The sequence below is a fragment of the Phoenix dactylifera genome, unplaced genomic scaffold, assembly GCF_009389715.1.
Source record: "Phoenix dactylifera cultivar Barhee BC4 unplaced genomic scaffold, palm_55x_up_171113_PBpolish2nd_filt_p 002132F, whole genome shotgun sequence".
Classification (NCBI taxonomy): domain Eukaryota; kingdom Viridiplantae; phylum Streptophyta; class Magnoliopsida; order Arecales; family Arecaceae; genus Phoenix; species Phoenix dactylifera.
In genome coordinates this window covers 19,110-34,008 of record NW_024069401.1, presented here as the reverse complement: position 1 = coordinate 34,008, position 14,899 = coordinate 19,110, and the positions used below count along the sequence as shown (strand labels likewise).

General features: G+C 38.2%; 1 protein-coding gene across 1 annotated transcript; it reads right to left on the bottom strand.

Moving 5' to 3' along the window:
- Positions 1-6,421: 6,421 nt before the first annotated feature.
- LOC103721830 (disease resistance RPP8-like protein 3) lies at positions 6,422-13,031 on the bottom strand. Its single transcript, XM_039123165.1, has 4 exons — positions 12,739-13,031; positions 10,311-10,449; positions 7,787-10,194; positions 6,422-6,707 (listed from the first exon to the last, which is right to left on the bottom strand). Exons 1-3 carry the CDS (start codon positions 13,029-13,031, stop codon positions 7,801-7,803), a joined length of 2,826 nt encoding a protein of 941 aa, XP_038979093.1. The 3' UTR covers positions 6,422-6,707; positions 7,787-7,800.
- Between the last annotated feature and the right edge of the window lie 1,868 nt (positions 13,032-14,899).

Below are 14,899 nucleotides of genomic sequence, written 5' to 3'. Positions count from 1 at the left end.
TATTGTGTGGCTGGACTTTTATTGATGTTTTATGTACATATTTATATTGATTATTTGAGGTTTGATAGCCAGTTTATGACTTCATGATATGTGCATCGACTTGTCGTGATTTTCAGATTTATATTATTATTGTGTTGGTGTGGATGTATAGAGATTCTTACTGGGCTGTAAAGCTCATCCTTTTTTTTTCTTCTTTTCTTTCATTTTATCAGAGTTGCAGGATGCTTAGATTTGGATGGGATGAGCGCAGAGTGCAAGTATCAGAGTCATTAGCTAGTTAGTTTGTTTATCCTTCTTTGATGTCGATGAACATTTGAAGATCTTGTAATTGAACTAATTTGTTTATTTGGACATGTCGGACTGCTCTATTTGAATTACTAGATTAATTGTGGATTTATTGAAATTTTTGGTTAATCATAGGCCTTGCATGATCTTTAGGGCACTGCTCTAGGGCTCATGCGGCCGGTCGCGTACCGAACCCGGGTGCTGGGTTCGGGGCGTGACAGAGTGGTATCAGAGCTTAAGGTTAAGGTATTCCAGGGTTTATATTCAGGTGAGTATCAGTGGAGAATTATGATAGAAAAACTATCAGAGATTTGGTTTATAATCACTTGAGATTGTAACAAGAATGATATTATAATCTAAGGTTTAAGACCACTAGGGACTGTGGCCTTAGTGGCATTAAAGTTTGAGGTTTAAGATTATTGGAAAATGTGACCAGTTGGAATCTGAGCATATGTTTAAGATCACTTGGGATTGTGACAGAAATATATCATAGCTTAAGGTTATGATCACTTGGAACATGACAATTAAATTCAGTGCTTAAGATGTAAGATCACTGGGTATTGTGATAAAATGTATGCATCGGATTTGGTTTTCGATGAGTGTAGAAGGAAAGTATAAATTGTCTGTGATCATGATAAGAGGTGTTAGACCTAAGATAAGCGTAGGAAGGTTAACAATGGCATATCGGTTATACGATGTTTAGATATTATTTAAATGACCTGAAAATTCAAACTTGATATGGGTTTTGATATGATTGTACTTTTGATTTTTCTACTAATTATTAGAATGAGATTTGTACGTAGATCTTCCATAGTATTGGAGTGAGCTAAGAAGATTTCATAATATTGAAAGGAACGTTCTTCGAAGTTAAAAATGCATGTGAATTATATCTGATATTGGCATGTTGGATATTGCAAATAGGTCTATTTCCTATTGATGTATTTGATTATTTTGAGGCCATAGAGTATGCATATTGATGGGGGAATTCTAATTATTTGAATTCTCATATTTGGATTGGGCTACTGAATTTTTCTTACAATTGTTGGAGATTATTGGGTGTGTTAACTTGAAATCTTTGTCATTGTAAAATACAAAATTGAGTAGAAATTTCGATTTTGAGATGCTTATGTGAGTTAATATGTGTAGCATTGATCATAGACATTAAGAATTTTGGTGAAAAAGAATTTGGAGGTTGATAGGGTTAATTCCTACTCATAGTGATATTGGCTCAACAGTTCTAACCCATTGAATTTGAAGTAAATTCTGTTGGAAGGAAAATCAATGTAGATTTTCTGATTAAATTGCTAAGGGAATACAAGAATTACCCCTTTAAATTAAACCTAGATATTTTTGGATTCTAAAAAGGTTGTGGAGATCACGTAGTGACCTTAAACTTGACTAAAGGATTGGGGGTTAGTTATGGTAAGTATACTCTATATAAATCGAGAACAAAAAGATCTAGAGGTTTTGCTCTAGTTCTACTTGAAAATTTAAATTTTGGATTTTTTTTAGTCTCGATGCAAAGTGATACTTTGGACAGAAATCATTTTGTGACTTTAGAGAATTTGATGAGTTAGATCAGAGTGCGCAGCGGAAGTGTAGTGGATTGAGTTATTTTGAAACCGAATAGAAAAAGAAAAAAATAATAATAATGATAATACCTTGATCTGAAGGGTATTATTATAGAAGACTTGAGTTAGTTTTCTAGTAGAGGGGAATGTGTTGATTCTTTGCCTACTGGAAGTAGTTATGGGCTCTCCTATTTTTGATAATTCTAAGAAGAATTTTGGGGCATCTCAAATTTAACGTTAATGGATTGATAGCTCAATGATTAAGCTTGGGCCTGGAATGATTTAACATAGTTCTTCGACTCCTAGCTCTGACATTGTTAATCTATCTATTTGAAAAGGTTTGCGGTTTTCCTAGGATAAAGGTTGATCATTTAATCACAGGCAAAGTTAAGAAAAGAAAAATGATTATAGAATATTAAGAGCATTTGATACTAAAGATTTCTCCTATTTCTATTAAGCCAATTATGATCTCTATGTAGAATCAAGAGAAATTAATTTCTTTGGGATATAATTATGGCATTTTAATCCAAGGTTGGGAGTTGGAATTCTTTTGAAGGAGATCAAAAGAACTTACTACGTGTGATAAATAGAAAGGATTAAGTTTTGAGATGCTGTAATTTTTGTATGTCAAAATCTTGTGGGTAGGTACTCCGAGAGGGAGACTATTTGAAATCTCAGGGATGATATAATGGATGCAATTTTTTTTAAAAATTTGAGGCTTCAAGTAAGTTAATTTCGAGGACGAAATTTTTTTTAAGGGGGAGAGTATGTAATACCCCTAAAAAAAAAAAAAGATGGATGGGCCGGCCCGAAAAGACCGGGCCCATCCACCCGTTTACAATCGTGCCCTAGGCACGATCGTGGGAGAAAAAAAAAAAAACGAGAAGAGAGGGGAGGGGGGGCGGCGGCGTTAGAGGGGGTGACTCGCCGGAGGAGACCGAGTGCCGGAGAGGCGACGGTTCCGAGATCCGGCTGACCGCGGAGGAAGCCCCAAAGCCCCTTTCCTTTGGTGAAGACCATCCACAAATCGGGAGAAGAGAGGAGTTTGATCCGAGCTCGTTTCCTTTGATTTTCTCGCCGGAAAGGGTCGTCGGAGCACTCCGTCGGACCGAGGTAAGTGGTGGTGCCTCTCCTTGCACATCCTTTGCTAGATTTTGGGTTGCGCCGGTTGGGGTTTGGCCGATGAGATCGCCGGAGAAGAGTCCGAAACAGGGAACCCCTGTTTCGGCTTTTCTCCTCCGGATTTTGCTGTCGCCGGCCGCCGGGTTGGCCGGATCTATGGTCTTGGGGGTTGAATCGGGACTGTGGGTTGGTTGAGAGGGATTTCTAGGGTTTTAGAGGGGATGGGAAGAGGTGGACCGAGATCTCCTTCCTCGTGATTCCACCTCCTTTCCTTCCCCTCGTTGGTTGGCCGCCGGCCGACCACTGTCGCCGGTGGTGCCGCAGTTGATGGCCATAACTGGCCGGCCGTCGTCGCCGAGGATGGGCACCTTGGTGGCTGTGCCATCCTGATCCGAGAAGAGAGGGAGGGATCGGTCCCCCTATTTTGAGGAAGAGTTTTCTCTCTCCTCTCTTCTCTCTCCTAGGTTCTCTCTCTTGTTTATTAGTTCCTCTCCCTCTACTTGGATTATTTCTCTCTCCAGTTTCTCTCTCTAGATTGGAGTTTTCTCTCTCTAGTTTGATAAGAGGAGATCATTGTTTGTACAGACTGCTGGATAGTCGTAGGTCAATGGAGGGTTTTGGGTTGTCAGATACTCCGGATAACTTTTAATATTGTCTTGGTTATATAGGAGAACAATCTGTTAACAGACGAAAGGATGCTGAGCAGGGTTCTGCATATCCGGATTTATAGATGGCCATGAGGGCGGGTGATTAGTCTGTCTGAGTTAACAAAGGTAAGAATCCTTGTACGCCAATCCTACATGATATAAATATTTTGCACTATATATATATATGTTTGATATGCTATGATCCAGGCAAAACAAAATGGTTTTTATATTTAAATTGTATTTTGATCGTCTTTGCTTGTGATTGGTATAATGATAGATGCATGCATGCGCATAACCTACACCTGCAAAATTTGACTGATGGATGTGGTGCTCTAAACTAACTATATGATATTGGTTGCCCTGTCACGGGCTGGAAACGTGACTGTGGTTAGTTTATAGCCGGAAATAAATAAAAGAAAATTGATGTGTAGATGTAAACTGGATTGTATGAAAAGAAACTTTGGGTTTATCTTGTTATTATGGCAGGCCCCGTCACAGGCTGAAAATGTGGTATTTTGGTAGGCCCCCTCACAGGCTAGAAATGTGGAACTATAATGTGCAGGCTCCGCCACAGGCTGAAAATGTGATATTTTGGTAGGCCCCTTCACAGGCTAGAAATGTGGAACTATAATATGCAGGCCCCGCCACAGGCTGAAAATGTGATACTTTGGCAGGCCCCATCACAGGCTAGAAATGTGGAACTATAATGTGCAGGCCCCGCCACAGGCTGAAAATGTGATAATTTGGTTGCCCCACCACAGGCTGAGAAATGTGACCGAGATTTGACCCAAAGTCGGAAAGATAAAAATCCGGATCAAGTTGAAGAAAAGGCATTGGAACTATAATACAGGTTTATAAGCTATCCTATGCTATATCATTATTGTGTGGCTGGACTTTTATTGATGTTTTATGTACATATTTATATTGATTATTTGAGGTTTGATAGCCAGTTTATGACTTCATGATATGTGCATCGACTTGTCGTGATTTTCAGATTTATATTATTATTGTGTTGGTGTGGATGTATAGAGATTCTTACTGGGCTGTAAAACTCATCCTTTTTTTTTTTCTTTTCTTTCATTTTATCAGAGTTGCAGGATGCTTAGATTTGGATGGGATGGGCGCAGAGTGCAAGTATCAGAGTCATTAGCTAGTTAGTTTGTTTATCCTTCTTTGATGTCGATGAACATTTGAAGATCTTGTAATTGAACTAATTTGTTTATTTGGACATGTCGGACTGCTCTATTTGAATTACTAGATTAATTGTGGATTTATTGGAATTTTTGGTTAATCATAGGCCTTGCATGATTTTTAGGGCACTGCTCTAGGGCTCATGCGGCCGGTCGCGTACCGAACCCGGGTGCTGGGTTTGGGGCGTGACAAAATGTGACACTATTTATTGCCCCATCATGGGCAAGAAAGATGAAGCTATCGATTGCTTCATCATGGGTGAGAAACATGATATTTTTTGTTGTCCCATTACAAGAGAACGTGATCGTTGCCTATCCAAAGTCAAAATAACTTAAATTACTTATGGACTACTCTTGAGATATTGGTCGAATTCGCGTGTCTTAGGTTATGATATGATTATAAATTGTTTATGATGAACTACTATTGAAAAGAAAATCATTTTGTCTACAAAATAGTGAAAATAAAATTCAAGTTCTGGATGATTGGCATGTGTATTTCATGATAATAATAGATTAATATTATTCTAATGACTATATTTGTTACGGAATGTTTGTTGTTGGCTATCAATTTATTTGTTCATTTATTTATATTGATGTTTGCATTTGTATGAGGATTCTTACTGAGTTATTAGCTCATGCCAATTCTTATCTTTCTTTTCAAAGCCACATGATTCTTAGTACTTGGTTGAGATTTGCGGTCTACTTTATTAATGAGAGGTGAAAAGAATTTAGAAGATCTTCAATACTATTGGATGTTTGGACATTGTAGTTGGCTTATTTTTTGTTAAAATAGTGGGCTCTAATTTTATTCTCCGAATTGGTGATTTCATTGATGTTTTCTTCATTCAATAAACCTGGCATATTTCTTAGAGTTTTACCCCATACAAAGTGCAGCAGTGTCACATGCAATAGAGTCAGTTTCTAGGATTCATAGAGTCTACAACTTCACTTAATCACAAGTGATTGGTTTGAGTAAAAATCTTACCAATTAATTTAAAATAACTATGTCAAATTAGAATCCGCAGTTTGCGTAAATTTGAAGGAATGGGATAGAGAAATCTATGTCAAATGCACCTATAATGGTATTCAATTGTTAGAAACAGAATTCTCCAAAGATTGGTTAACAGATGGTATTTATATAAAGGTTCTATTTCTTTTATGTTTTAAAGCTTGGTGAAGACATAAAATATCATCTGATCATAGAGATTCAGTGAAAAATAGGACAAGATAAAATTTTTGTCTTTCTAACAATTTAGGGAATGGAAGTAGAAGTTCCTTTTGGTTCTCTCCAAAATGACCTTCTTTTTCGAGCCTATTTATAAAGAACTTCAAAGAAAAAGAAAAACTAAGTTTCCCCATGCATCTTCTTTTGAAATGTCATAGATCCTTTTTACCAAGCCATTGGCAATAAGTGTCGTCGAGAAAAATAAACTTTATGCTGTGATCTTATTGAAGCTGCGTGGAGCTTTGCTCTTGCTTTTCTTGGAAAAAAAATAGAGAAACATGAACTTTATGTGAGGTTGAGATACAGTTCAGTGAATATGCTAATATTAAATCGAAAAATGTACAAAGCTATTGTTTTAAGGATGCTACTGAAGAAACAACGGAAAAGAAGATTGCATCAGAATATAACATACATCGCCAAATATTTGCAAGTCGAAATAGAAGTTCATGTGTGAAAAGCATTATCAAATACATTACAGAAAATTAACAATTCCATCAAATATAAAGAAACATATGACGTGGAAATGAAAAATAAGAACTAATACAATCAAGAGTTCTATGGTTCCATAAGAAATAGCTAGAAGTATTGCTTTGTATATATTAAAGAAAGGCAGAAAACCTTATTGACTGGATCATCACTTCAGCTAATGCCAATTAAAGTAATCACCCTACAAGACAAGAAACACCACAGTTGTTACTTAGATGGAAATGATAAAGTTATTCACTCGATTCTTTTTTAGGTAGATCATAAAGCATGGGCAACCTTTGGCACAGTGGAAATTTAGCAAATAAATAAAAAACCCAGCCTTTTAGAAGGAACTAGAAATAAATTCCTTGATGCATTGAATTGAGAAAAAACTCAAAACTAGCGAGAACCAAGATTCTTTCAATGATATTCATCTTTCAATGAAGGGTGCATTTAGATTTACTATAGTACGGACAATATATTAGTCGTTGGCATTATATTTGAAATTACAAAGTTATCTATGATTTGTAAAAGAAGAGTCGTGCCCAATCCTTCGCAATCATTTAACCGGAAATTTTCTACATTGAGTAGAATATTCCAAATTTTTGATTTTCTCTACCGATGAATTCAATTTTTTTTAACAAATCTAGGTAGATAAAGTCATGATTGGAACTTTAAGAAATGAATGCAGCAAGAGAATTAGTGCATGTTGCTGTGTGATTTACGTATGCACAAGAAACATATTAACAATCAATTATTGGATTGATGAGTTACCACCTTTTGACTAAATAAAAAAGATCACGTTGGAGGAGTCATAGTATCACAACCAACTGTAGTAACAATAATTTTCCCCTAATGTTTAGAGCACATATTCTGAGTTTTCCAATATTTACTTTCTAGTTTTTCTAACTGTTCTTGGCCGGTCCCAGGTTTATGAATCGTCTTATCAGTGTCCTAATGCATGAGGTGCTGTAAGAGGTGGATTGAGTTATCACATCCTATCATCCAACTATTTGTATTTGACAAAAAACAACCAGAAATAGTGAAGGTCAATCTCTAGTATGATCAGTAGTCCTTGTTTGAGTTCAATGATCAGTTTTCTTAAGCTAGATAAGGGAAAGAATTTTAGAATAAAAATTTTAGCAATTAGAACATTCGGAGAAGATTAGAGAGAAATAAATCACAATATTCTGCATGATATTATGTCAAACATGTTTTCATTAGTAGGATCTCGAGGAATGAAAATAACAGAGGAAATAGAGGAGAGGGGGAGTGACTTACAGGCACTGCTGATATTATCTCTGATCAATTTCATCTTGAAAAATAATGGAGGGGATGTGCCGAACCTCATTTCTGACCTTGTCATTGAAGTAACGGGGCATTTGAATCAGCTTCAGTTCTCGAAGTGTGGTCACCTGCTGCAATCCCTTGGGAAGCATCTTCAATTTCGGGCACCAATTGATAGTTAAGTGGGTAAGGTTGGGCATTGCCCCAACCTCCACTCTCCATTCCTCTAAATTTTGGAGATCAAATAATATTAAGTATCGCAACCGAGGAAAGCCACCAGTAGAACACAACATGCTCTTCCCTACGTATGCACGTAATAACAGTTGGAGAAACCTAAGATTTGACAGCTTCTCTAGTGCCGGCATTGGGTCTTGCTCCAAAAGAGAATAAGATAATTTGAGCTTGGTGAGGTTTAGTGGGAGTTGACTGCTGTCTAGGAGCTGCTGCTGTTGTTTGAGTAACAACCGTCCATGCAGTGTCAATGAACGGACCTGGTGCAATTTTGGTGCCCGAGCAAAAAGGACGTCCCCAGGGATTATACGTCCGGGCAAACTCAGAGTGAAGGAGACGAGGCTGTCCATTTTCTCGAGCGCTTTTCCAAGTGATTCTGCAAACATTGTGTCACATGCTTTATCAATCGCCTCCCTGGTGAAGTCTGGTGTAGTAGCCCATTTTTTTATGAATCTTATGCCCAATAAACGGACAATATCCATATCTTCCATATGAAACTCAAACTCCTCAATTTCCAGAGTCTGCAAGTTCTTGCGTTCACCACTCATCAGTGCGCTTAGAAACATATATGTATTAATATATACATGCCTCAATGACCGGATTTTCCAAAATGATTTCGGAAGCCAGTAAATGCGTGTATGTCTCACATCCAAAGTCTGCAGATTCAGGAGATGTCGGATGGAGGATGGCAGTCTCTTCAAACCGGTCCTTCCCAATCCCAGGTATCGTAGATGAATCATCCTGCCGATCTGTTCTGGTAACTCCTTCAAATCTCTTGTGCCCTCTAGATCCAACACCCTTACTAAGTTTAACCCATTCAAAAATCTTCCCCCACTAGTCAAACTTAAACTGAAGCCCAGCAAAGTGCGGAGATGCCGTGAGAAAACAGCAGCCTCATCATTTATACGATTGTAGAAAGCTGCACGATGACTTGATATACGATCAGATACTCCCACGTCCTCACTGCTGCAAACATGAAGAAATTCATCTTTTTTGGCATCTTCAAGGCCAAAGTCGCGTAACAGATCATGGATGCATATGCTCTTAACCAGCCCACGAGACATGCTTCTCTCGACAACTTGGATCATGCACCTCTGCACCAACTCATCCAACCAATCCCTTGCCGTGCCTTCCATTGTCTGTCGCTGCTCTTGCAGTATGAAACCTTCGGCCACCCACAACCTAACTAATGTGGAAACAGAGATAATGGAGTCCTCTGGAAACGCAGCAATGTATAGAAAACATGGTTTTAACGGATATGGCAAGTCGCTGTAGCTTAAACCCAATATATTGTGGCATTCCTTCCCATCTCTAGTAGATACCCAGTTCATGCTCTGAGCTACTTTCAACCATGTATCGTAGCTAGGATCTTTCCTCGACAGAAGGCCCCCTAACACCACCAGTGCAAGAGGAAGTCCACCACACTTCTTTGCAAGCTTCTGGGCCAATGCCTCCAACTCAGCTGGGACATCTTGATTTGGTGGCAATGCCTTCCTACGAAAGAGTTTCCAGCTCTCTGTGTCGTCTAAAAGGTGCAGTTCATGTGGAGGAATCCATGGCTCGGCATCTTTTGCAACCTCAATGTTACGTGTAGTAAGCAGTATTCTGCTGCCTCTGTTCTCATCAGGAAAGACTCGCTGCATTTCTCTCCAAACATCAACTCTCCATACATCATCCATCACGACCAAATACATTTTGTCTCTTAGGAAATCACGGAGCATCTGTCTCACGTCTTCTTCACCCATCTGCTGCGCTAAGTCTCCTTTCCTCTGTTTGATTCCCATTACTTTTTTCATGATGTCCTTCACTAGCTCGATACCTCGGTAGCTCTGAGAAACTGAAACCCAAGCGAAGGTATCAAAATGTTCTCTAATTGCAGGGTCATTATATACTTTTCTTGCAAGGGTGGTCTTGCCTAGGCCACCCATACCCACTATAGAAATTACACGTCGTGCTTTCTCATTCTCATCAAGCAGTCGACTCACTAATTTTTTCTTATCATTCTCGAAGCCTACAACATCAGTGTCATCATCATCAGAGTGAGGAGAGGATTCTCTGAGTGATTGCCAACTTTCATCCACTGCGCTACTTTGACCTGGATTGACAAGGTTATACCTTACTGTGCTATCGGAAATACTCTCGATCTTGATCTTTATCTGCTCATTCTGGTACTAATTTTATGGAGGGTGATCAATTCACAAGGTTTGTGCGAGTACCTTGAAATGGAGCCCATGCAGCCTCTCCTTTGGTGTCGCCTCTCGCCCATGTAATTGATGGTGTCTATAACGTCTTCCATTTCATTTGCTACACCTCTCATCTGCGTAATCCAGCTCTCCATTGTTGCATCTCCTCTCTTCCTTCTTGAATCTGCATCTTTGAGGAAACCTTGCAACTGCTGGAGTTGTGTTTTCACCCAATCGATCTGTCTGCGCACACCACCCAAGGAAATAGCTGCTTGTACGAGAAGGTTGGTAAGCTGAGAGACGACCTTGGAAACCGGAGACTTAACCATCTTTCCTTCCCTCTCTCTTGCTCACAGGAATAATGTTTCAGACAATACGGTCAAATGAAGGAGCCAAGAGGAAGAAGGAGAGGCCTTTCTCTCTCCGGAACAAGAGCTCAATTCTGATGCTTTCCGCAGTCAAAAATAATAATAAAAAGAATCTGATGCTTTCCTCCAGCAATAGCCATAGAATTTTCCTGCTTTTAGTCAATAATGCAGGAAGTGAGAAACTTTCCCCAAAATTTATTAATTAAAATTCAACTTCAGGACAGCATCAGAAATTCCTAGGGAATTCGGGAACAACATCTCACCTTTGGGACAGCATCAGATTCAAAAGAGAAAATCAATAGCAAGAACATTTCGATCGACTTTTTATTCATTTTGCCACTAAAGAATAACATTTAGATGCCATAAGCAAGTCATGATGATCATCTTCATTTGCTCATAGATACTATAAGCAAATTGGATAAATGCAAACGACTTCTTTAGGATTAATGGAAAAAGCTTGAATCAAAAATATCATGATGCAACTTTATTCTCTCTAATCAAAAATTAGAGAGAAGAGAGAGGAAACAAGAGAGAGAAATAAGAGAGGGATGGCTCTCTCTCTTCCTCCTCTTCTTCTCTCTCTCTCTTTTTTTTTTTTCTTTCTTCTTTTCTTTCTTCCGTGGGAAAACAGAGGAGGAAGGGGAACGGCTGAAAGCTGCCGTAGTCATGGTGGTCCGACCAAGCGGCGGTGGCTTCCAGCAGAGGGAAGTTGTCGTCGGCGGCAGCCGGCAACTATCAACCCAAAAGCAGGGCCGAACAGGGGGTGGTCATGGCTCGATTGATCTCGGTCCAATCCGCTCGTCGGCGACTGGGAGCTGCGGAGAGGCCGGGAGCTACGGCAACGAGCGCCGGCAGCGAACATGACCGGAAAAAGGAAGAGAAACGGCGAAAACAGAGGACAGAGAATAGGGGAGTTTTCCAATCGAATTTCGGCCACTTTCTCGGTCAGTGGCCGCCATTCCTAGTCGTGGAAAGGAGAGGAAGAAAATGGGAGGAAGGATAGGGCGTTACCTTGGCTCCGGCGGTGTCCGGCAGCCCCGATTTCCGGCGAGCACAGTAACGGGCAGCTGTGAACTCAATGGGAAAAGGAAGAAGAAGGAGAGGGAAAGAAAGAATAGAGCTTGAGGTGGTGGGCTCAGGGGGTTGGGGAAGAGGCAAGCCTCCTTGGTTCTCGGAAGTCGACTCCTACCGGGAGGCGGACGGAGGGTGGGAGAAGAATACTTACTGGTGGGAGTGTTCCTCTCCGTTTTACTCTTTTCTTTCTCTATTTCTTTTTTGATGTGAGCTTGGGCTGGGCCAAGCTCGGGCCAGGCCGGTCAAGCGGACCGGGCCATCACACCAGTACCGAAGAAATCCTACACCCAAGGAAGAGCATTTTCATTCCCTGGAATTTAACTATTATCTCAGCTAGCCAGGATAAAAGTAATAGCAATTGCTCTTTGCAAGGATCTGGTCTTGTAAGTGGTCTTTATGCTCCAAGCCGGATGATTGGTGCTGTTTTGGGTGGTTCGGCTGTAAAGTGATAAACTTAGCAATTCTAGGAAATGCTGCCATTGCCCAACCATAGGCCATGCACTGGTAAGTTTTTGTAGAACATTAAGCCCCCATTTGGTGGAGCTTTTTTTTTTTTTTTTTTTGTTACAACGGTTGCTCATCCTATCCTAATATAGGTATAGCTAATAGAATCAAGAGCACCAATCTGACAAAACTGCGAAGGAAGGATATCCTGGTCAATCCATAGAACCCCTCCGGAGTGCTGTGCTGCAAATGATGCAACCCAATCGGCAACCCTATTTGCCTCCCTATATACATGCACTACCTAAAAGTTAATACAGTCTATCCGCCGGATGTCATCGAGTAGGGGACTCACATCCTCCTCCGCCCCTCTTCGCACAACCAATCGATAACTGTGGTCGAGTCGCCCTCAAGGATGATGCGCTCTGCCTTCAACAGCCGTCTCGTGTAGGAGATACCTTGCTGCCCGAGCTCCACCTCTAAAGCTGACATACATTAAAATTTCATCATCATCAGAGTGAGGAGAGAATTCGCTGAGGGATTGCGAAATTTCATCCACTGCACTACTTTCACCTAGATACCACGGATCCTTTCCTTTATATTTCCAATTTCATGTAGGGTGAACAATTCATGAGGTTTGTGAGAGTACCTCGAAATAGTGTCCATGAAGCCTCTCTGACGTTGCCTCTCAGCCATGAACTTGACCCTGTCTATGATGTCTTCCACTTCATATGCCACCTCTCTTATCTCACGTATCCAGCTCTCCATTCTTTCATCTCCTCTCTTCCTTCCGGCGTCTGCATCTTTGAGGAAATCTTGCAATAGACGGAGTTCTGTTTCCACACATTTGATCTGATTGTTCACACCACGCAAGAAAGCAGCTTCTTGTACGAGAAGGTTGGTAAGCTGAGACACGACATTGGAAACCAGAGACACAGGCATCTCTCCTTCCTCCTCTCTCACTCAGACAAAGAAGATTTTAGAGGATGGCCGAACGTATGAGGCCAAGAAGGAGAGTCCTTGATCTATGGGAAAGAAGTTCTCAGACCGGATGCTATCCGTCACTAATGGCCGGGGAATCTTCTCCATAGTCTATGCAAGAAACTTTTTTTTTCTAAAAAAAATGAGACTCTCTACATGAAAATTAATATAAGAAGTTCAATTACTTTAGCTACTCTTATTACCATGTGAGTTGAGGATTAATTTATTCCGACATTCAGACACTTTCACGTGACTTGAGGTTTAATTTATTCCGACATTAAGACATTGTTGCCAGAGCTAGACTGTCATTAGCTGGTATAGGAAGAATCACTGTAGCACCGAGCCAACATAAATTTTTAGGCCCTATTTGGGGGAGCCATTGGAAATAGAACTTTTGAAAGTAGAGCCATTGGAAGTAGAGATTTTTGAAGCAGAGCTTTTATAAAAAAGTTGTTTATTGTTCGGTAACTACATTTTTAAAGTACCGTGACACTTTAACATGTGTTTGATAAATAAACTGATAAAGTACTTTTGTATGACAAAATTAGCATAAAGGATATTACATAGTATTATATAATAGAACATAATAAAATATAACATATATTATTTATAAATATATAATATAGTATAATATTACTGTAATGTAATATAATATTATATTTATAGTATAATATAATAATAAAGGTACAAAATATTATAATTATTAGCATGCATTAATTTTTCATAATATAACATAATATTAAATTATAACATAACATATTAATGTATTATGATATAATGTAATATAATATTATAATTATAGTATAATATAATAATAAAAACAAGAATATCTTTTTTTGCATGAAAGAGAGTCTGATCCACGGCTAGAATTCTTTGTTAAGGCTCCAGCAGATTTTTAGGTTTATAAAGAGACAAAGTATGTAATTATTATATTTTATTATGGATATTTTAGTCTAAAAAAGCTTTTCGATAAAGTTCAAAACAATTTTTTCTAAAAGCTCCAGAATAGAGCTTCTCCCAAAAAGCTGTTTTTGGCTTTTTGGAAAAGCTAAAACAGCTTTCCAAAATTTTTACCAAACATTCTTTTGCGGGCTAGAAAGTACTTTTTGGCCCTCCAAAAGCTCTCCCAAATGGAGCCTAAGGTTCTGTTTTGGGGAGCTGTTAGCAGTAGAGCTGTTGGAAGCAGAGTTGTCTGAAGTAGAGCTGTTATAAAAAACTGTTTGCTGTTTGGTAACTACATTTGTAAAGCGCTGTGGCACTTTAACATATGTTTGGTAAACAAATTGAGAAATTACTTTTGTATGACAAAATTACCATAAAGGACATTACATAGTATTATACAACATAACATAATAAAACATAATATATATTAATATATAAATATATGATATAGTATAATATTATTATAATATAAAATAATATTATTATAATATAGCATAATAGTAATATAATTATTAGAGTAAATTAATTTTTGATAATATAACATAATATTAAATTATTTAACATAACATATTCATGTATTATGATATAATATAATATATATTATATTTATAGTATAATATCATAATAAAGGTATAAAATATTATAATTATTAGTATAAATTAATTTCCCATAATATAACATAATATTAAATTATTTAACATAACATATTAATTTAATATGATGTAATGTAATATAATATAATATTTATAGTATAATACAATAATAAAGATATAAAATATTATAATTATTAGTATAAATTAATTTCCCAAAATATCAAATAATATTTAATTTTTTAAAATAACATATTAATGTATTATGATATAACATATTATAATATTATATTTATA

Coding starts and splice junctions, on each gene's coding strand:
- LOC103721830 (XM_039123165.1), bottom strand. CDS start 13,031: ATGCCTGTGTCTCTGGTTTCCAATGTCGTGTCTCAGCTTACCAACCTT. Junction 10,450..12,738: donor TTCATGGACACTATTTCGAG/GTACTCTCACAA, acceptor TGGTGTGCGCAG/ACAGATCGATTGGGTGAAAA. Junction 10,195..10,310: donor TAGCAAATGAAATGGAAGAC/GTTATAGACACC, acceptor CCATAAAATTAG/TACCAGAATGAGCAGATAAA.